A 24,862-nucleotide genomic window follows, 5' to 3' on the forward strand; every position below is an offset into this window, starting at 1 on the left:
AACGTACAACGCCAAGAGTGAACCCTATGTAAACTATAAACTTTGGGTGATAATTATGTGTCAGTGTAGGTTCATCAATTGTAACAAATGTAACACTCTAGTGGGGGATGTTTATAATAAGTGAGAGGCTATGCATGTGTGAGGTTAGGAGGTGTATGGGGAATTTCTGTACCTTCCTCTCAATTTTGCTGTGAACATAAAACTGCTCTAAAAAAAAGTCTTAAAATACAAAAAAAAAAAACTTTTTATAATAAATGGATGTTTAATTTTATCAAATACATGAGACAATCTTATGGTTTTCCTCCTTTGAACAGGTAATGAAGCCAATTACATTAACATGTTTTAATTAAACTCTCTTCAATTACACCTGTTTATTGCCATCTGTTTCCTGACATATCTAAATATTTCTATAGCCCTTTTCATGTGTCAAAATCTGCTGTTCACTTTCTTTTGAGTTCATCCCAAATGTTTCTCCCTCTCACCCAACTTCTTTCAGCTTTTTCTGGCCCTAGATTCCCCTCTTTTGTTCTCCTAAGAACTGGTTCTCTTGTCTCTTAACTAGGCATAATGTGGAAATGTGGAAGCCAGTGTTTCTCAGAATGTTGTGGAATTTCTATGAGATCATTGCAAGGAAAGACAGAAAGGATTCAAAAGTTTGTTTCTGGCTGCCCAAGCCTGCTCTGATTAAAGCCACTCCACTCATTTGTTCTACCTGTTTATGCTTTTGGATAAGATTCCATTTGTATAAAGAGCTCTGGCAGGAGCTTGAAATCATTGCCTTAGATTAATTATTTATCATTTATATACTCTTATGTTTCCTGCTCCTCATTTTCTGAAACAAATTGTACCCATATATTTCTTGCCTCTATTTTAAAACCCCAAATAGAAATTTAGGGTTTCCTTCTTAGCCTTAGTGCTGGAAATATTAGAAATATCAAAAGAGAAAAAAATTACATATCAATAAATACTAAGGTCCAAAAAATAAGAATTCAAGTGAGACAACGAAAACCAAAAAACTAGGGGAAAACACTAAATTTTGTCTAGTCACAGAAGTCTAGTTTCACTCCATTCCAACCCCCATGTCTCTAGACTCAACTAGTCAGTGCACCATTGGGTTAAGGTAAATCAGAAGGTTTGCTGGATAATGCACAAATTTATCGCTGCTACTAGGACAAATCATAAAACATCTTATGAGTGGATCAAGAGTGTCCTTATCACTATTGAAAGATAGCTTTATTTTTCGATAAAAATGTCACAGCATCAGACTTACCGGACACCACAATAATGATGGAGATCAGTAACCTCAAAGTTGAAGACCTCCCCAAAGTATGCATTTGGAGTGGTGTCATTAATGCAAATTCACTGTAAATCAATCAATGGACTCGACAAATCGCTCTCTCTGGTCACCTTCATTTACTCTCCGTTCAACAGGATTGTGTGTCATTTTTCTTCGCCATTTTGCTTTATCTTCATCTCCATTCTATATGCTTTTGGCTAATTAGCCACTGACAGGAAATGTCAGTGAGTTTTTCTGGGTGATAAAGAAAAAAAGCCAATGCTTGCTATTGATTGGTTCTTTCACAGTACTGAAGTGACAAGATAAATTATGTAGCAATTCTTTTAAGAAGGAGCATTTTTGGAAGTATAAATTACATATGGTAAAATACATAAATTTTAAGTGTACAGCTTGATGAATTTTTACATATGTATGCACTCAGATAATCATCTCCAAAACCAAGGTAATACCATTTCCGTTATTTAAGAAGTTTCCTTCATGTTCCTTCTCTGTCAACATCCCTTCCCCAGAGATAAATACTACTCTGACTTCTCTCACCATTTTACCAGTTTTTGAACTTCATATAAATGAAATTTTTTATGTAGTTAATTTTTTTAATGCTGTGTAGTGGGGTTTATTATATTTTATACCATAATTTATTCATCCATTTCTCTGTGGATTTGGATTGTTCCAGTTCAGGACTAAGACAAATAAGGTTTCTATGAACATTTTTGTTTTATACATACCTTTTAGTCTACTTATGCATTCATTTTTTGGGGTATACATCAAGAAATAAAATTGAGGGATCATAGGATAGACATGTGTGGCTTTAATAAATACTTCCTGTTATGGGTTGAAATATGCCTTCTCAAAATTAATATGTTGAAATCCTAACATCCAATACTTCAGGATGTGAGCTTATTTGGAAATAGGTCATCGCAGATATAGTTAGTTAAGATGAGGTTGTACTGGAGTAAGCTGGGCCCTAACCCAATGACTTTGTCATTTTAAAAAGAGAAAAACTGGACACAGACATGCACACAGGGAGAAGGCCTTCTAAAGATGACAGTAGAGATCAGGGTGGTGCTTCTACAGGCTAATGAACACCCAAGATTTCTAGCAAACCACCAGAAGCTAGGAGAGAAGCAAGGAACTGTGTCTTTCTTCTTGTTTTAGAAGATTTAAAGATTCTTTTGATAGTGGGGCAAACACAAAGACACTTGAATAGACGAAAGTCAGAACTCTTTGTTACTTATGACTCCGAAAAACAGAAGGCTGTCATATAGGGCCACACAAGGTTTGCACTCACAGACAGAGTAACACCAAGCTAGAACTCTAGAGGGTAGCTTATGAATGGCAAGCAGGTTGGGGTTAGGTTTTCAATGTTCCCAGATTGGCTAATTTGAATAATTTCCCAGGATCCTGTTCATAATTGTCTATGGGGCTGTTCCTAGTTGTCTGGTGTTTGGCACTGGGGCAACAATGTTGCGTACACAATGGCCTGGAGTGTGAAAACCCACATAAGGGAAGTAGTCGGGGTGTGGACTTAATCAGCTGCTCAAGAAGGGGAACTAACTATCCTTTAGTCAGGGCCTCAAAACTGGGTCTAGACAGCATTTTAAAATAACAAAAAAACTATATTAAAATTGACCCATTGATCTTCACATCAGTTTTGAGCTTGATTATTTGGGGCATTTGAGTGACCCAAATAGTAAAGGAGACTTTTGGCAAGTAGTGCATAAGTTGCCCTAAACAGCATATAAAAGATTTTATTATGAGATTAAAATGGAAGAAAACAAGTAGAAGTATAAGGAGTCCTGGTAGGCCTGTCTGTAACCAAGTTCCCCATTATATGGTATTAGCCAAGGAAACAGATCTAGAATGTTGAGGATCTCTAACAATATCCTGGTTGAGTTGTAGAGTATGTTAAAAACATGAGTTATATTTTTTATGACAACAATATCTTGGTGTATTCCTTGGTTCAAGGTGGCAAGTCCAGCAGTTGCATTGTTGGAGGGTATGAACTGATAGTTTGGTAAGGCATATGTAATGGTTAATGGTATTTGTAACTAAGGGGAAGGGGTAGTTGTGGTGGTCATGGTCAGAGATGCAGGATGGGAGGCTGACGTGGCAAACGAGATGGGAAATAGGAAAAGTCACCGGGAAGTGAGAGGTCCTCTCCTCAGGGGGTTGAGGCAGATGTCTCCTGGGGAAAGCAAGAATCTCCATTAATGTTTAAAATAGTACAGAAGTACCCTCTACCATAATTCCCTTTAGATGTGGGAGTGTGGGGATGTACATTTTGGCAGAGAGCAAGGAGTACACCAGGATTATGGGCTAAGCAAACAGTGAGAGGCAGTTTTTTGCATCAGAAGCTCATGCACAATTTATGGCCATCAAAGATAGTCCAGAGACCCCAGGAGGTATGAGAGGAGGTTGCTAGAGCCTGTAGAGTGAAGGAGTCTCTGAGACACGAATTGGAGTGTCTGTTGATTTTAATTTGGATTGATGTTAGAGCCTTTTGTTGGGGGTAGGTAAGCTCATTTGTAAGTAGCAGCATCAGGGAGATTAAGTAAAATTGGTAAATGAAGAACATGTTACCTTCAGAAGCCAAAAAGGATTAAAGGATGTTGGACTTATACGTCCTTAATGAGTATGTTAAATGAAACTCCTTGGAGGAGGATGTCATTAATGTAATGTCATAATTGCGTCCCTGGAGAAAGGTGGATGCAGTTAAAATTTTGTCTGAAAAGATTGTGTGTAATGACAAGGCTTCTGAGGGACTTCATGGGTAGGCTAGTAAAGGTGTATTGTATGCCTTTGGAGATGAAGAAAACTGCAGCTGAGAGGCTATTGAAGTGGGCACTGAATAAAACATATTAGATGGAGTTACTTATTTTAATAATATTAGATATTGGATATGGGAGCTTTAATGGATAGGACCACAGTATTAAGGTTCCAGTAATCCACCATGAGGCCTCATTCATTTTTTACAGGTTTAAAAACAGGCAAAATTGAGCTGTCAAATGGACAATCAGGGGGGGGGATAATCGCCCATTTATTAATTAGGTCTTATATAATGTTTCAGTCCTTGAAGGACCTGTTTTAACTTACACTGAGTCATGCTATTTTAACTGAGGGTCCATGGGGTCTGCTTTTGCCAGGTCAATTTGTAGGCGCCAAAGACTTAATTTAATTTTATTGCTTATTGTGTCAGAGTGTTTATGCCCACTGTCCTAGTCTATTCAGGCTGCGATAACAAAATACCATAGACTAGGCTACTTAGAAACAACAGAAATTTATTTCTCACAGTTCTGGAGGCTGACAAGTCCAAGATCAAGGCACTGGCAGATTTGGTGTCTGGTGAGGACCTGCTTTCTGGTTTATAGACAGAGCCCTTTCATTGTGTCCTCACATGGTGGAAGGGACAAGCTAGCTCTCTGGGGTCTTTTTTATAAGGGCACTAATCCCACTCATGAGGGCTCTGTCTTCATGATCTAATCACCTCCCAAAGGCACCACCTCCAAATACAATCACATTGGGGAAATAGGTTTCAATATATGAATTTGGGGGAGGGGAGGATGACACAAATACTTAGTCTATAGCAGACCAGAAACACACCTGAAAGCTAGACTCTGGAAAGTGTGGCTCAAGTGGCCTCTCACTCCTGTTGCCCTAAGGTGGTGCCCACTGGGCTATTATCTAGTTCATGAAATTTAACCATTTAGAACTGTTCCCTTTTAATATTCCAACACCGAGGAAATATGGGTAAGGAGAGATGTGGAAACCACCAGCACACACAGCAGCAGGCAATAAGGTTAAAACACAAGCTCACCAATGGATGGCAGTTCCTTCCCAGGCTGCTTTTCTGGTGGTTTGGAACCAATTAGTAAGCCAAGAACAGACCCCCAAGAAGCTATGCAAGAGTCAGCGGTCATGGCCATGCTATCCTGCTTATAGGGCTAATTGTTTCCGAAGATTGAAAGATTCTTTTTTTTTTTAATATAATTTTATTTATTTATTTATTTTCCCCCCAAAGCCCCAGTAGATAGTTGTATGTCATAGCTGCACAACCTTCTAGTTGCTGCATGTGGGACGCGGCCTCAGCATGGCTGGACAGGCGGTGCGTCGGTGCGTGCCCGGGATCCAAACCCGGGCTGCCAGCAGCGGAGTGCGCACACCCAACCGCTAAGCCATGGTGCCGGCCCTGAAAGATTCTTTTGATGGAAGGACACAACACAACGATGCTCATATAGATGAAAGGCAGAACTCTTTGTTACTTACAACTCCAAAGGAGAGAAGGCTGCTATGCATGGCCACACAGGGGTTGCACCCGGGCACAGGGTAACAGCAAGCTGGAACCGTACGGGGCACCTTATGTAGGGCAAGTAGAGTGGGGTTCACTAAGTTTCCTGGATTCCCTTACATGGATACTTTGAATAATTTCACCAAGTCCAGAGTGAAAGGGCTGTCCCTAGTTGTCTGATATATGGTTCTGGGGCAATTAAGGCAGAGGCATAGGGCCCAGAATATAAGAGCCTGAATAAGGAAGTGGTTGGGGTGTGGACTTAATCATGTGCTCAAGAAAGGGAACTGACTGGCCTCTAGCCAGGGTCTCAAAACACAATGAAGACAACATTGAAAAAACTATACCACACAGATAGAAACAACCCTGCTAACACTGCAGTCTTGAACTTCTAGCCTCCAGAACTGTGAGACAGTAATTTCTGTTGTTTAAGCCACTTACTTTGTAGTACTTTATCAGGACAACCCTAAAAAATGAATACACTTCCAAACTAGTAGTGTCATTTTTCATTCCTACCATTACAGAGGGCCAGTTACTATACATCTTCACTACATCTCCCACGACAATTCACCACATCTCACTTCTCAACTCAGATTAGCCACATTTCAAGTGGTCAATAATCCTTGTGCCAAGTGGCTAGTATATTGGACACCACTGTTATGGAGCATTATTTGTTTCTATGTAATTATGATGCTAAAATTTTCTGAAAAAATCATTTTTCAAAGAGAGAAATATGTTTAATCCTTTCTTAGAACTTGAGAATATTAAAATTATTCTGAACTATTTTTCAACATATAATTTTAAATGGTAGAGATACAACTTACAGTACAGCTATCAAAATATACACAAAGTTTGAATTCTTCTGGAATGACTTATTCAAGTTTTCCAATAGGACTTAAATGAGTTGCTGCATGACTTAGGAACAAAGCAAAAAAAAACCAAACAAAAGATGAGAATTCCATTCTCTGTCATTTGTAAGTTTTCCTCAAGATTCTTTTTTCCTCTTACATGCTACAAGTAACTAAAGTGCATAGAAAAACATTTGACAAAATTTAACACCAATTGTCTTAGTCTGCTAGGGCTGCTATAACAAAATACTACGGAGTGACTTAAACAACAGAAATTTATTTTCTCACAATTCTGGAGGGCGGAAGTCCAAGATCAGTTGCCAGTAAAGTTCTGGTGAGGCTTCTCTTCCTGGCTACCACACAGCTACCTTCTCATTGTGTCCTCAGATGGCTATCTTCTGTGTGTGCACTTGAAATGAGAGATATCTCAGGAGTCTCTTCCTCTTCCTATAAGAACAACAGTTGCTTCAGATTAGGGTGCCATCCCTACGATCTCATTTAACCTTAATTACGTTCTTAAAGTCCTTATCTCCTCATAGAGTCACGTTGGGTATTAGGGCTTCAACATATGAATTTGGGGAGGACACAATTCAGTCCATAACACCAATTCATGATTAAAAAACTCCCAGAAAAATAGGAATAAAAAGGAACGTCCCCAACATGATAAAAAGCATCTATGAAAACCTACAGCTAATGTTAACATTGAAAAAGTGAATATTTTCCCCGTAAGGGAGTGAACAAGGCAAAGATGACTGCTCTCACAACTTTTATTCAAGATAGTGTTGAAAGTTCCAGCCAGTGCAATAAGGCAAGAAAAGGAAATAAAAGGCATACAGATGAGAAAGAAAGAAACAAAACTGTTCCTATTTGAAGATGACATGATGGAATTGTTTTGTATCTTGTTATCATTGTAATATCCTGGTTGTGTTATTGTCTTATATATATTATATTATACATGTTATGTGTATAGTTTTGCAAAATATTACCATTGGAGGAAACTGGGTAAAGGGCACATAGAATCTCTCTATATTATTTCTTACAACTGCTTGTGAATCTACAATTATCTCAAAATAAAAAGTTTAATTTAGAAACTTAAAATTAGAAACAAATTCTGTTCTGTCATTTGTAAATGTTCCTAAAGATTTTTCCCCCAGATGTTACATGTAACTAAGGTGCATTTTTTTTTATTGTGGCAAATATACATACCTTAAATTTTACCATTTTACCCATTTTAAAGTGTACAATTCAGTGGCATTTAGTGCATTCACAATGTTATGAAACCATCACCATTACCAAATACCAGAAGATTTTCACTGTCCCAAAAGGAAACTTTATAATCATTAAATAGTCACTCCCTATTCTCCCTAGCCTTAGCCCCTGGCAAACATTAATCTGCTTTCTGTCTCTATGGGTTTGCCTATTCTGGATATTTCAGATAAATGTAATCATACAATATGTGGCCTTTTGTCTCTGGCTTCTTTCATGTTTTATATTTTTTTTTTTTTTTTTTTTTTGTGAGGAGATCAGCCCTGAGCTAACATCCGCCAATCCTCCTCTTTTTTTGCCGAGGAAGACGGCCCTGGGCTAGCATCCGTGCCCATCCTCCTCCACTTTATATGGGACTCCGCCACAGCATGGCTGCCAAAGCAGTGCGTCGGTGCGCGCCCGGGATCCGAACCAGCGAGCCCCGGGCCGCCGCAGCAGAGCGCGCGCACCCAACAGCTTGCGCCACCAGGCCGCCCCAGCTTCTTTCATGTTTTAAAGATTCATCCATATTGTAGCATGTATCAGAACTTCATTCTTTTTAAGGCTGAATAATATTCCATTGTATAGATATACCACATTTTGTTTATATATCCAACAGTCGATGAGCTTTTGGGTTGTTTCCTACTTTGGCTATTACAAATAGTGTTGCTATGAACATTAGTGTACAAGTTTTTGTTTGAATGCCTATTTTCACTTCTTTTGGCTATATACTTATGAGTGAAATTGCTGAGCCATGTGCAATTCTATGTTTAACTTATTGAAGACTCACCAAAATTGTTGTTTACAGTGGCTGCACCATTGTACATTTTTATTAGAAATATGTGAGGGCTCCAATTCCTCCACATCCTGCCTACACTTGTTATTTTCTGTTTTATTTATGATGATGATGATGGTTACCATTCTAGTGGGTGGAATGTGATATCTCATTGTGGTTTTTATTTGCGTTTCCCTAATGACTAATGATATTGAACCATCTTATCACATGCTTGTTGGCCATTTGTTTATGTTTGTTGGAAAAATGCCTGTGCAAGTCTTTTACCCATTTTTCAATTGGGTTGTTTATTTGTTTTTGAGTAGTGTGAGTTTTTTATGCATTTTGGATACTAGAACACATATATATGATTTGCTAATATTTTTTCACATTCTGTGGGTTATATTTCACTATTTTGATAGTGTACTTTGATGCACAGAAGTTTTTAATTTTGATAAAGTCTAATTTCTCTATTTTCTTTGGATGCTGGTACTCTTGGTGTCATATCTAAAAATCATTGCCAAATCCAAAGGTAGTGAAGATGTTTCCTTTTAAGAGTTTTATAGTTGTGGTTCTCATGCTTAGGTCTTTGATCTATTTGGGGTTCATTTTTGTATATGGTGTGAGATAAGAGTCCAACTTTATTCTTTTTCATGTGGTGATCTAGCTGTCCCAGCATCAAGTGTTGAAGAGAGTATTCTTTCCCCCAGTGAATAGTCTTGACACCTTTGTTGAAAAATCAATGGGCCATAGGTGTCTGGGTTTATTTCTGAACTCTCAATTCTATTCCATTGGTCTATATATCTATCCTTTGGCTAGTACCAAACTGTTTTGATTACTGTAGCCCTGTAGGAAGTTTTGAAATTGGGAATGTGAGTCCTCCAATTTTATTCTTCTTTTTCAATATTGTTTTGATTATTGGGGATCCCATACAATTCTATATGAATTTGAGGATTTTCCATCTCTTCAAAAAAATGCCTCTTTGAGGAATATTACTGTCTTAATAATATTAAGTTTCCAATCCAAGAACACAGGATGTCTTTCCATTTATTTAAGTCTTCTTTAATTTTTTTCAGCAATGCTTTACAGTTTTCAAATCAGTACAAATCTTACAGTACAAATCTTACAGCTCCTTGGTTAAATTTGTTCCTCAGTATTTTAATTTTTGATGTTATTATAAATGGAATTGTTTTCTTAATTTCCTTTTCAGTTTATTCATTTCTAGTGTATAGAAATGCAACTCATTTTTGCATGCTGATTTTGTATTCCACCACTTTGCTGAATTGGTTTATAAGCCCTAGTTGTTTGGGGTGGGGGGGCGTTGGTAGTGTGTTTAGGATTTTCCGTATATAAGATCACGTCATATGTGAACAGAGATAGTTTTACTTCTTCCTCTCCAATTTGGATACCTTTCATTTCTTTTCCTTGAACTTCCAGTATAATATTGAATAGAAGTGGCAAAAGTGGCCATTCTTGTCTTGTTCTGACGTTAGGGGAAAAGCTTCCAGTTTTTCACCACTGATTATGATGTTAGCTGTGGGTTTTTCATAAATTCCCTTTATTGTGTTGAGGAAATTCCCTTCTATTCCTAGTTTGTTGGATGTTCTTATCACAAAATAGTATTAGATTTTGCCAAATGATTTTTATGCATCTATTGAGATGATCATGTGGGGGTTTTTTCTTTCATTCTATTAAAGTGATGAATTACATTCATTGATTTTTTTTTTATGTTGAACCAGCTTTGCATTCCTGAGATAAATCTCACTTTACATGATGTATAATTCTTTTAATATGCTACTGGATTAAAGCTCCAATTAAAAGGCATAGGGTGGCTGATTGGATAAAAAAACAAGACCCATATATATGCTGCATACAAGAGACACACTTCAGACCTAAAGACACTCACAAACTGAAAGTGAAGGGATGGAAAAAGATACTCCACGCAAATGGCAGTGAAAAGAAAGCTGGGGTAGCAGTACTCATATCAGACAAAATAGACTTTAAAACAAAAACTGTAAAAAGAGACAAAGAAAGACATTACATAATGATCAAGGGAACAATCCAACAAGAGGATATAACATTTGTAAATATCTACCCACCCAATGTAGGTGCACCTAAATATATAAAGCAATTGTTAACAGACATAAAAACAGAAATAGACAGTAACACAATAATAGTAGGGGACTTTAACACTCCACTTACACCAACGGATAGATCATCCAAACAGAAGAGTAATAAGGAAACATTGGCCTTAAATGATACACTAGAACAGATGGACCTAGTAGATATATACAGAACATTCCATCAAAAAACCAAAGAATACACGTTCTTTTCAAATGCACATGGAACATTCTCCAGGATTGATCACATATTAGGCCACAAAACAAGTCTCCATAAATTTAAGAAGATTGAAATAATACCAAGCATCTTTTCTGACCACAACGGTATGAAAGTAGACATCAACTATAGAAAGAAAATCAGAAAAGCCACAAATACATGGAGATTAAACAAAATGTTACTGAACAACGACTGGGTCAACGAAGAAATTAAAGAAGAAATCAAAAAATACCAGGAGACAAATGAAAATGAAAATACAACATGCCAGAATTTATGGGATACAGCAAAAGCAGTTCTAAGAGGGAAGCTTATAGCAATATAGGCCTATCTCAACAAACAAGAAAAATCTCAAATAAACAATCTAACAATGTACCTAAAGGAACTGGAAAAAGAAGAAAAAACAAAGCCCAAAATCAGTAGAAGAAGGGAAATAATAAAAATCAGAGCAGAAATAAATGAAATAGAGACCAAAAAAAATAGAAAAAATTAATAAAACCAAGAGCTGGTTCTTTGAAAAGATCAACAAAATTGACAAACCTTTAGCTAGACTCACCAAGAAAAAAAGAGAGAAGGCTCAAATAAGTAAAATCAGAAATGAAAGAGGAGAAATTATGACTCCTCAGAAATACAAAAGATTATAAGAGAATACTATGAAAAGCTATATGCCAACAAATTCGACAATCTGGAAGAAATGGATAAATTCTTAGAATCATACAACCTTCCAAAACTGGATCGAGAAGAAGTAGAGAATTTGAATAGACCAATCACCAGTAAGGAGATAGAAACAGTAATCAAAAACCTTCCCAAAAATAAAAGTCCAGGACCAGATGGCTTCCCTGCTGAATTCTAACAAACATTCAATGAAGACTTAATACCTATCCTTCTGAAACTCTTCCAAAAAATTGAGGGGGGAGGGAAGCTCCCTAACTCATTCTACGAAGCCGACATTACCCTGATACCAAAACCAGACAAGGACAACACAAAAAAAGAAAATTACAGGCCAATATCACTGATGAATATCGATGCAAAAATCCTCAACAAAATACTAGCAAATCGCATACAACAAGTTAAAAAGATTATACGCCATGATCTAGTGGGATTTATTCCAGGTATGCAGGGATGGTTTAACATTCACAAATCAATCAACGTGATACACCACATTAATAAAATGAAGAATAAAAATCACATGATCATCTCAATAGATGCAGAGAAAGCATTTGACAAGATACAGCATCCATTTATGACAAAAACTCTGAATAAAAGGGGTATAGAAGGAAGGTACCTCAACATAATAAAGACCATATATGAGAAACCCACAGCTAATATCATCCTCAATGGTGAAAAACTGAAAGCTATCCCTCTAAGAACAGGAACCAGACAAGGATGCCCACTGTCACCACTCCTATTTAACATAGTACTGGAAGTCCTAGCCAGAGCAATCAGGCAAGAGAAAGAAATAAAAGGGATCCAAAGGAAAGGAAGAAGTGAAATTGTCACTATTTGCAGATGACATGATTTTGTATATAGAAAACCCTAAAGAATCCACCAGAAAACTTTTAGAAGTAATAAACGAATATGGTAAAGTTGCAGGATACAAAATCAACATACAAAAATCAGTTGCATTTCTATACACTAACAACGAAGTAGCAGAAAGAGAAATTAAGAATACAATCCCATTTACAATTGCAACAAAAAGAATAAAATACCTAGGAATAAACTTAACCAAAGAGGTGAAAGAGCTGTACACGGAAAACTATAAAACATTGCTGAAAGAAATTGAAGAAGACACAAAGAAATGGAAAGATATTCCATGCTCTTGGATTGGAAGAATTAACATAGTTAAGATGTTCATACTTCCTAAAGCCATCTACAGATTCAATGCAATCCCTATCAAAGTTCCAACAACATTTTTCACAGAAATAGAACAAAGAATCCTAAAATTTATATGGAACAACAAAAGACCCCGAATAGCTAAAGGAATCCTGAGAAAAAAGAACAAAGCTGGAGGTATCACACTCCCTGATTTCAAAATGTACTACAAAGCTATAGTAACCAAAACAGCATGGTACTGGCACAAAAACAGACACACAGATCAATGGAATAGAATCGAAAGCCCAGAAATAAACCCACACATCTATGGACAGCTAATCTTTGACAAAGGAGCCAAGAACATACAATGGAGAAAAGAAAGTCTCTTCAACAAATGGTGTTGGGAAAACTGGATAGCCACATGCAAAAAAAATGAAAGTAGACCCTTACCTTACACCATACACAAAAATTTACTCCAAACGGATTAAAGACTTGAATGTAAGACCTGAAACTATGAAACGTCTAGAAGAAAACATAGGCAGTACGCTCTTCGACATCGGTCTTAGCAACATATTTTCAAGCACCATGTCTGACCAGGCAAGAGAAACAATAGAAAAAATAAACAAATGGGACTACATCAAACTAAAAAGCTTCTGCACAGCAAAGGAAACCATCAACCAAACGAAAAGGCAACCTAACAATTGGGAGAAGATATTTGCAAACCATACATCTGATAAGTGGTTAATCTCCAAAATGTATAAAGAACTCATGCATCTCACCAACAAAAAAACTACCAACCCAATTAAAAAATGGGCAAAAGACCTGAACAGACATTTCTCCAAAGAAGATATACAGATGGCCAACAGGCACGTGAAAATATGTTCAAAATCATTAACTATCAGGGAAATGCAAATCAAAACTACAATGAGATCACCTCACGCCCGTCAGAATGGCTATAATTAACAAGATAGGAAACAACATGTGTTGGAGAGGATGTGGAGAGAAGGGAACTCTCATACACTGCTGGTGGGAGTGCCAGCTGGTGTAGCCACTATGGAAAACAGTATGGAGATTCCTCAAAAAATCAAGGATAGAACTACCATATGATCCAGCTATTCCACTGCTGGGTATTTATCCAAAGAACTTGAAAACACCAATGCATAAAGATACATGCACCCCTGTGTTCATTGCAGCATTATTCACAATAGCCAAGACTTAGAAGCAACCTGAGTGCCCATCAAAGGATGAATGGACAAAGAAGATGTGGTATATATACACAATGGAATACTACTCAGCCATAAGAAATGATGAAATCCAGCCATTTGTGACAACATGGATGGACATTGAGGGTATTATGCAAAGTGAAATAAGTCAGAGGGAGAAGGCCAAATACCGTATGATTTCCTTCATTAAGTAGTAGATAATAACAACAATAAACAAACACATAGAGACAGAGATTGGATTGGTGGTTACCAGAGGGGAAGGGGGGAGGGAGGAGGGTGAAAGGGATAATTCGGTACACGTGTGTGGTGATGGGTTGTAATTAGTATTTGGGTGGTGAACATGATGTAATCTATGCAGAAATAGAAGTATAATGATGTACACCTGAAATTTATACAATGTTATAAACCAATGTTACTGCAATAAACAAAAAATTTAAAAAAAAATAAATAAAAATAAAGAGAAAGAAAAAAAAAGATTTTTAAGTAAGAACATTAAAAATGACTTTCACAGTCAATTCATTTTTTAAATTAGAAGTCCAAAAATTAGAAATTTAATATTTTTATAATTTTAAAATAAAGTGTTCTTTAAATTCACTCAGTTTAGTTTTTTGCCTTGGAGGTAACCTCTTGTTTATATGCCAAAATCTGTTCGCTTTCAAGGTCACTTTTGGAGACTTGAGAGCCTTTCACCAAGCATGGCTTCAGATGCTTCTGCTTAGACATGTCTGGGGTTCCAGGTACTCTGTCAATCTCCACAGCCAGCTTGTGTCATTGCACCTCCCCCTCAATTCTCTGGACAGCCTTTCTCATCCTTCTCCTCCACTTGCGTCTCTAAAGTGCATATTTAACACTGAAATAGTTACCCACATGAACTTCCTGTTCAGGTTGATTGTTATCTCAGACATTTCCACCACTAATACAAACATTTTCTCTAATAAAATTAATCCCATAAATGCAAATATAACGTATACACACAAACTAAGTATAAGATTCTCACAGCGTGGTCAATTGTGGTTATCAGAAACATCATGGCTTAGAATAAATGACTCTTTTTTGCTTACTTCTCATCTGAACCACAGGAGAGGTATTTGGTTATTTTGAATGCTACAGTTTCTATATCTGCTGTAACATTTTAGCAATATACTGTTTAATCAGTAGTCTCCAAATGGTTTTGATAATGAGTAAGAATTTGCTTTGCTTTGTTCCTGAGAGGGTTTTTTTAATCTTTTTTTTTTCTCACTTATAAGGAAAACTAGCCCTGCTAATAACTCCATGATTACATTGTCAGATAACAGATCCTACCATACATTCAGTGAGTAGCATGGCAGAAAGAGACATATTCCGAGTGAGCTACAACGGGTTTTACTGCATCTTAACCTACAGATCTGTACCAAAGAAGACAGGAGAGAATTTAAAAATAGATACAAACTCTCATTCTTTTTATCCTTCCTCTTCCCTCTCATACTCCTCCAGTTGTAAAACAACAAAAATACTAGCTAGTGATATCCTACCAAACAAGACACAAATGTAAATAAGAAATCACGATTGGTGATTAACAATAAATCCATTTAAATATATAGTTAAGACTAAGCACTTGAGGGAATTATGGATAAAGAACAGAAGGCAAATATTTTAAACCTTCAAAATGAAAAAATAATATATAACTAACACATCAGAAAGTAGGAGGAGAGGTAGTTTGAAGAAATGTAAAGTTGTTAAGATTGCTTGATCTTTCATGACACAGAGTCATTGTGTGACAGTAAAAAATATAATGTACAGGTACATCATCCTCTTAATATTGTTCACAATCTTTTAACTCAGAGAACTCCTTTAGAAATTAGTGTTTCATCTGATAAAGACTTTTTTTTCAATATGTAGGTGGCAACAGTCCAAACTCATTGGAATAGACACATATGCAGATTTGCTTTCTTTACTTGGCACGCTGTGGTTTTTGTTTTGTTTTGTTTTTTTAGTTTATTGAATGCCTTATACATCATTATGGTAAACTAGAAAATACTGCTTCTGGAAAGGAGCTCACATTTCTGTACATATATACTTTATTTTTTAGAGCAATTTGAGGTTCACAGCAAAATTGATTGGAAAGTACAGCGTTCCTATATACCCCCCACCCTCACAGATGCATAGCCTCCCCCGTTATCAACATCCCCACCGAGTGGCACAGATGTTACAATCAATGAAGCAACATTGACACATCATTATCACTCAAAGTCCATAGTTAACATTAATGTTCACTCTTGGTATTGTACGTGGTAGAGACATTTTTATTTCAAATTCAGTAATTACTTCGGTTCTTTGTCTAGTTTAAAATCAAGTAACAATAAATGTAATATTTTTTATTTAAAGTAGCATGATTATATAAAAGAATTTTTGTGAAATAAATTTTGTCTTCCCTTCTTTTTACATATATCCAGTGTTTATGGGTGATGGAATTTTAAGCAATTATGTTTTTCTCTATTGCTTGAAATTCTCATAATAAGCATGTTTCACTTTCACCAAAATAAAATATTATTTAAAATTAAAAAACTAAAGAGAAAAATATATACCTAAGTGACCACTCATAAATATTCCCACAGTAAATGCTAATGCTGATTTATAACATATTTGGCAGAATTGTCTTAGAAAGTATCTTGAAAAATAGTAGGAGACTTGAGAAATCCCAGAGAAAGATACAGTAACCATTTAGATTCGGAAAACAAGAGCAGTAAGTGGGATACTTAAAATGTTTATTTAGGCTAAAAATGGGGAAGAGTTTACATCAAACATGACCCATACTTAAGGCAAATTAGACCAAGCCCCACTGTGTACTAGTCGGCTAGAGCAGCCGTAACAAAATACAACAGACTGGTTGGTTAAACACACAGTGTTTGTCCGGAAAGCAGGTTGTTAAGGCTGGAGGCTGTGTTAAGTTAATAACCAACAAAAACCAAAGCTCTGCTTGTGTTAATTTTAAAGAAAATGGCCAGAAATCACTTTATGTATAAAATAAGACAAAAACACAGATAGAGAGAGCAAGTTCTATAGCTCAGGAACGAGTCTGAGTCTGAACCACCAGGAATCGCAAATACTTTTCTTTCAGCGTCAAAAAAGACCCACAGCCAGGAACTCAGTAATTTACAACCAATTCAGGTAAACTAAATGATACAATTTATGAATTTTCTTTTTTTTTTCACAGTTGATAATATTTTATGGCTTTATATAATTTTCTAAAGTGATGATTCCCAAACGTAAAACTAATCCAATCTTAAGAGGTCCTAATGTATATTTCTTGTCATCTAAAACAGCAATTCTCGGACATTTTGATCTCAGGATCCCTTTACAAGAGGATCCTTAGAAAAACCTAGAAACACACAAAAATACAGAAGTACTCACTCCATAAGCCATCAAAGCAATGATATCAATATATGCCATGTAGCATCTAGAAAATTCTATGGTACATTCATGAGAGATGTATGTGCAAAAAGCAAATAACGTCTTAGTATTATTATGAAAACAAAAACAACATTGAGGACGTCCTGCAAGGGGTCCTTGGACCACATTTTGACTAGAGCTGAGCTGGAACATGCTTGAAAGTCCAAAGATTACTCTTCTCTTATCCCTTAATGTGTAAAAAATGTCAGGGATGTCAAGGAGCAGGAAAATATTAAAAAAAAGAAAAAATGTAATCTGATTTGATACTTGTTATTCTTCATTTAGCAATTCTAGTTAGCAAAGCAATTGTGAATAAAAAGTTTTTTTCACTTTTAAATAGAAACCTGTTTCTTTCAATTATATGTTATTTTCCCCCACAGAGATCACTGCTGAACCCTCTCAAGCCTAAAAAAATTCATATAAGACATAAAAGCTTTCACATAAATGATCAGCTACCCCCCATTTTTAATTCCATTCTTATTAATAAGAAAAATGTATTGTGTAAGTGAAATCTATTAGAATTTGGTGATTCTGGAACAAATTAACTAAATAGAATTCACTCCTTAAGGATGCAGATGTTTCTCGTGATTCTTGTGCTTCTTCCATAATGTTCAATAGATATTATTCATAGTTATTCTAAACCACCCAGGGGTGACCTGCAGATAAATGAGGGCAAAGGCATCAAATAGACACAAGTCTCTGCTATTCCAAATTTAGGAAAAAATCCAAGGTCAATGCAAATTCAAGCAGGGCAGCATGAGGGTCTGTCAAATCCACTGTTTCCCTCGTGCTCCCACAACTAGCTGATAAGATTAACTAAGAGGGTTAATCAAAGAGGGTTAATGCAGACATTGAGCAGAGACTGGCATCTTCATAATCTTATTCTACTTAGTGCTCCAATGAGGTTTATTCTTCATCTGAGTTGATATGAATGTTTGCTGTTAATACAGATAAATTAAAGTCAGAATCACAAAGATAAGGATATCATAACAGAAATTAGGCTACTCATCACTCACTTCCACTCCTCTCTATACGAATAAGGGTATGTTTACATTCACACACACAATACAGAAGTCACTCATAAAATCTGTTTACATAAGTTTTTAGGGAAAACTGACAGCTTGAACAAGCTTAGCACCACCTGGAAGAGACAACCAAAACTTGTGGGATTTAATGCATTTTTACATGGTAACTTTGAGAGATTCCATACCATATACTTGTCATCCATATTATAGAGCTTTGTGGGAAGATAAAAGACAACATTACAAAATTGCACAGATAGAAAAATCTACGCTCTGTTTGCGTTACATAGACATGGAATGCAATGAAAAAGCACAAAATATGGAAATATAATATTCCTTAACTCTTAGCAGTGATGTGAATCACCCAAAGCATTTTCTATATTTACCATTTTGACATCTGGAGTAGGTTTCCAATTTTTTAATTTATAAGCTCTATGAAAAGATTAAAATTAAATCAAACTAGCAAAGAATTCATAAACAATTCCTTGTGTCATGCTTCTAAAGATGGTGACCAACATTATAGATTATAGGATGCAAATTTCCAGTTCAGTTTGAAATAATTTTTAAACAAATTATCCAACAATGGAATGGAGTTCCCTAAAAAGCAGTGTACTCAACAATAAGAAAATGGTCAAGGAATACTATGTTAGTGATTTCAGAGTTATGAAAAAGAAAGTACGGTAAGAGGGATTTGGGGGTGAGAATTGGTAGAAATTTTAAATAGGGTGGTCAGGTTAGGTGACATTTGAACAAAGGTTTGAAAGAGGAGAAGTTAGACATATAGATATCTGGAAAAAGAGCCAGACATTCAAATCCCAGGAAAGAAGGGGGCTGGCAGGTGTGAGGCAGAGAAAAAAAGCCAGAATGGCCAGAGCAGAGTAAGCCATGAGGAAAGTCATAGCAGGTGAAGTGAGGTCACAGAGATGACAGAGAAGGGGGAGGTAGGTCAAGTAAGGCCTTGGGGAACACTGTAAGCTCTTAGGCTTTTCCTCAGAGTGAAATGGGGAGCCACTGGAGTGTCTGAAGAAGAGGAGTGACATCATCTACCTATGTTTCAAGAGGATCACTCAGGCTACTCTGTTAAGAATAGATTAGGAGGAGGAGGAAAGCCAGTTATGACGCTAATACAATAAAACTGTCAAGGCCTGGTGGTGGCTTGAACCAGGGTGGTAGTTGCAGAGGGGTTAAGAAGAAGTAGGAGGGCCGCCCCGTGGCTCAGCGATTAGGTGCGTGTGCTCGGCTACTGGCGGCCTGGGTTCGGATCCTGGGCGTGCACCGAGGCACAGCTTCTCCAGCCATGCTGAGGCCACGTCCCACATACAGCAACTAGAAGGATGTGCAGCTATGACATACAACTATCTACTGGGGGCTTTGGGGAAAAAAAAAGAGGAGGATTGGCAATGGATGTTGGCTCAGAGCTGGTCTTCCTCAGCAAGAAGAGGAGGATTAGCATGGATGTTAGCTCAGGGCTGATCTTCCTCACAAAAAAAAAAAAAGAAGAGGTAGGAATCTGGATGTACCACAAAGGTAGAGACGACATGAGTTGCTGATGGTTTGCATATGAATGTAACACAAAGAAAGGATTTAAAGATTATCTCAGGGGTTTAGTCCGAAGAACTGAAAGAATGGAGTTGCCATCAACAAGGAGGAGAAAGACCGGTAGTGAAGCATGTTTGGAAAGATAAGGGAGGTTAGTTTCAGTTTCGGACATGTTAAATTTGAGCTATCTGTTAGATGTCCAAGTGAATATGTCAAGCAGGCATAGACACCCAGGGTGGAGATATAAATGTGGAATTTATCAATATATAAATGCTATTAAATCCAAGAAACTGAACAAATCACCAAGGGAGTGAGTGTAGATGAGCCTGGAGTACTCCAGAGTTGAAAGGTTGGGAAAGGAAGGGGAATCAGCAAAGGAGACTGAGAAGGAGTAGCCATTAAAGTAGAAGCAAACCAAAAGATTGTGTGATCAATTGTGTGAAATGCTGCTGATGGGTCAAATAAGATCAAAACTGAGAATTGACCGTTGGATTTAGCATCGTAGTGGTCATAATCAGTGGCCTTGACGTGAGCAATTTCAGCAGAATGGTGAGGGCAAAAGCCTAACTTAAGAACATGTAAGAGAGAATGAATTAATAATGTTAAAGAATAGTGAGGAAGGAGCAATATAGTTTATTTCTTAATATTGCCACCCTAGGCAAAAATTGAATTCCTATCTACAAAGAGCGGGTAAAAACATGGAGACATGCTAATAGGTTGAAAAAAAATTAGATACAAAATGTTACACAGTAAGTGATAAAAAAAAATGAGTCAAAAGATGCTTAGGAAAAAATGAAAAAGAATACCACAAAATTATAGCACCTTTACTGATGGGATTGGGGTGATTTTTTTATTCTTATCTGTATTTTCCAAATGTTTTATTATAAGCATATGTTACTTTTGTAATTGAAAGTAGTGTCCTCCCTTTTACTACTGTGCACAAACTGAACATGGCAAATAATCTCTCAAGGATGTGTTAGGGGAATTTGGATGGAGGTAATTATGTAGGAGAGTGGATTAGATGTCCTTTGAAGCTATTTCCCTCTCTAAAATTCTGTGATTCGATATTCATTACTTACCAATTTCATTTTACTTCCCTTGCTCTACTCTTGAAGGAATAGCTATTTAAAACAGTCTATATGCAAAAAACTAAAACTCCTCAAACAAGACACCTGCTTTTAGGCAATTTGGGATGACCCTGAGTCATCATGTTACATGGAAATTTTGGTGTTATCAAAACTTAGAATATTATCCTTCAAGGTTGTTGGGATATTCGCCCTGGAAAACAATTATGTCTCTTAGAAATCTACTATTTTTTTCAAGCTTTTTTTCAAATTCTATTTTACTTTTGTGTGTGTGTGCGTGTGTGTGGAAGATCAGCCCTGAGCTAACATCCATGCCAATCCTCCTCTTTTTTTTTTTTTTTTGCTGAGGAAGACTGGCCCTGAGCTAACATCTATTGCCAATCTTCCTCCTTTTTTTTCCCCCCTTTTTCTCCCCAAAGCCCCAGTAGATAGTTGTATATCATACTTGCACATCCTTCTAGTTGCTCTTATGTGGGACGCTGCCTCAGCATGGCCCGACAAGCACTTAACCACTAAGCCACGGGGCTGGCCCCTCTATTTTACTTTTTATTTTTAGTTTTACATGAAAGAAATATAAGGAACAAATTACTTCAAGCCAAACAATATATCTGATTACTCTTTCAAAAGATTTGGGGCATGGGGAAAGACTTTATCCTAACACCAACATCTATTGGTGTTTCCCCGCATCTATCAATGTATTCTGAAGCTTTGACTTTGATGTAAAATGTTCAGGGTTATGCACAGTCCTGATAATTCCAATAATTGAATTCCCCTATACAATGCTCGAGAGAGATTCATATTACATTGAAATGCTGGTGTGTGTTCCCCTTTCTGCTCAATAAGAGGTAATAGGACACAAATAAAGGACACATAAAAGGCAATGTTCACAGCCTAATAAACTAAAAACACTACCACTTATAGCCTGCCAAATTCTCACATGCTGTGTACTCTCATCATGAAAAGGAATACAATCTAAACTTAAAAACAGTAAGCATGGGAGCCAGCCCAGATAGCCTAGTGGTTAAATTTAGGCATACTCCGCTTCAGTGGCCCAGGTTCGGTTCCCGGGGGCGGAACCATACCACTCATCTGTCAGTAGCCATGCTGTGGCAGCAGCTCACATAGAAGAATCTACAACTATACACAACTATGTACTGAGGCTTGGCGGCGGGGGGGCGAGGGGGAGGAAAAAAAAACAGTAAGCATAGCCTAGTGAATAGAAGGTATACTTTGGTGCAAAGAGACCAAGGCTCTTCTGTGATCAGCTATGCAGCCTTAGGCAAATCCCTTGCCTTTTCTGGAAGAGTTACTGTGAGGATGTTAGAAATAATATATGTGAGGCATATAGTATAATGCCTGGCAGAGTAGTAGACATTCAAATAATGACAGCTACTGCTGTTTGTTGCTTGTTGCTGCTGTGGCTACTGTTACATGGTAGTTGTTTCCACCAATCTGCCCTAAGTATTGAATACTAGGACATTAGAGGTAGCATAGCACGATCATAAATTTTGCTGCCTACAAATTTCTTGTTTCAGTAAGTATACTTTGAGTCTATAGTCCATTTTAATTACCTAATCAATTTTTGCATTCAGTAAACTTCCAGAAAGCAATGGATCCCACGATAGTCAGAACACCCAGAGGAAAGGAGAGACTTATGTATAGAGTCCAAGGTGTGGAATAAACTGGAGACTCAAGACCTTTAAATACAAGCACAAGTAATGCCTTAAAAATATAAAAATATATTCCTTATTGACAAGTCAGTTTAATCCATAGTATATTGATGTTTTCATAGTGCTCTTTCCTCAAAGTAGCAAAGGATCTGGAGAAAGTTAGATGTTTTGCTTTTCTCTAAAAAATTTAAGGAATTTCCAGTAAAATTTTGCCTAAATATTCCACCAAAGTTCCTTGAAAAGAAATCTGTAAATAAGACATCAAATGTTAGCATTCTGATCAAAAAATTTTTTACCAATGTGCTATTTAAAATTCTTTGAAGATTTTTATTCCCAGGAGATAAATATTATGCTATTATAGAAAAGAACTTCAGTGAGGTATTTTGGAATGTTTCCTGATAACGATTCATAATAATTTTTAAAAATGAAGAAGTCAAAAGCTGTCTTAAGAGCTAGCCATCCCCATTCCTACATGGTGCCTCTACTCTTTCCACCACTCCACTGAAATTTCTGTTGTGACAGTCATCAATGATCCACTGATGGTCAACTCAAAAGACATTTTAAATTCTTACTCTGCCTGATCTCTTGAAGGAACTTGAAACTGTTGCTGCTTCCTCCCTGAAACTTCTACTGGTTTCTATTGATTTTCTTTCACCATTGACTGCATTCCGCCTCTTTTATTAGATTGTCTACTTTGGCCCACCCCTAAAAAATGTGGCATTCCCCAGATTCCATCCTGTGCTTGCCTCTGTATCCAACTCAACACCCTTCCCCAAAAAATTTCATTCACACCCATTGGCTTATCCATCACTTATAAGAAGATGGCTCCCAAATCTGAATCCCATTCTAACTTCCTGTGCTTCAAACCTGTATTTCCAACTCATCTGTAAAACATATTGAATCCAAACAAATGATCTCCACTTCCTTCCTTGCATTCCTTATGTAATCAGTAGTGTTATCACCCACATTGACTAACATAAAATACCCACTCATCAGTAACTCCTACTTAATTCCCATATTTAATTGATGTAAAAATCCAATTGATCTTACAACCAAAAAGGTTTTCTGAATATTTTACATTACCATTATTTATGTCCAAGTCTAGCCCTTATCATCTCTATCCTAGATTAACTATTAAAATAGCCTACAAACTGATCTCCTTGCCACTGACTTGTTTTAATCCTAGTCTGTGAAACCATATAAAATCTCTTTCTGATCATGCCATTTCCTTACTTGAGATCCTCTATTGCCTATTTTGTAAAATATAAATTCCTTAGAGTGGCATACAAAGCTCTTTACAACTGGGCCTTTATTTATTTTTTAAGCCTTACATCTAATCCAGAGATTGGAAACACTGGCCAGATCCGAACTGCAGATCCTTAAATTTGTTTTGAGCCCATAAAATATTTTTTTAAATGAGAAAACTTTTACCTAAGAACATAGATGTCAAACTCTTTTGAGAAACTTAAAGATCTGGCAATATTAGGTCCTCATTTTCTAATGGAAATCATCAGCTGGACCTGAAAAGTTAAATTACTCTTGTAGATTCTCTCACCCTTCATATGGAGTATTGCCTTCTGTTTCACCGCAGTACCCCATCTAGCCCACCTGGACTCATCTATGTTATCTGTCTGGCCCTTGAAGCTCTTTAACACAGTTGTTCTTGTCACTACCCACTCTCCCCACACTGCGTTTCTTCCAAGTGATTTCAGATAATTTCTTGATTCTCTGTCTTTGTATATGTAGTCATCTTTATTTAGAATGTCCCCTTTTTACTTTGTCAGCCTAATTAACTTTGTTAAACTCTTATCTATACTTCAGGCCTCATTCAAATTTTGTCTCCTGTATAAAGGACTCTCTGGATTCTTGCCACTTCCATTTACTACATATTTGTCACTGTCTCTTCTATAAATCTATAAGTCTATTACATCAGCCACAGGAGACTTGGCAACACAATAATTAGAGATAACAGTGTGAAAACCACCATAAAATAACATATGGTTAACATGGTTAAAAAGGAAAAGAAGAAACAGAAAATAAAATGAAAAAAACTAAACTCCTAGAAATGAAAAATACAGTCATTGGAATTAAATCTCAATGAATGGATTAAAAAATAGATTATACACAGTTGAAAAGACAAATAATAAAGTGGAAGATTGATCTGAGAAAATCAATCTCAGTTCAATAATAGATATAAAGCAAAGGAAGGCATGAAAGAGGGAATAAAGAGAGTGGGAGACAGAATGAAAAAGTCCAATATAAGTCAACTAGAATGTCCTGAGGAGATAACTGTGAGTGAAT

General features: G+C 36.7%; 1 protein-coding gene across 1 annotated transcript in view; it reads right to left on the minus strand.

Moving 5' to 3' along the window:
- The window catches only part of LOC101403520 (cell surface glycoprotein CD200 receptor 1), a 61,860-nt gene extending 37,700 nt beyond the window's left edge, over nucleotides 1-24,160 (minus strand). The window contains 1 exon segment of the mRNA XM_087440147.1: nucleotides 24,117-24,160. Within this exon segment, the coding sequence (XP_087296273.1) occupies nucleotides 24,117-24,160 (44 nt within the window).
- Nucleotides 24,161-24,862: the final 702 nt, after the last annotated feature.

The sequence above is a fragment of the Ceratotherium simum genome, chromosome 15 (assembly GCF_057802395.1).
Source record: "Ceratotherium simum simum isolate JZ-2026a chromosome 15, ASM5780239v1, whole genome shotgun sequence".
In the NCBI taxonomy this organism is placed as follows: domain Eukaryota; kingdom Metazoa; phylum Chordata; class Mammalia; order Perissodactyla; family Rhinocerotidae; genus Ceratotherium; species Ceratotherium simum.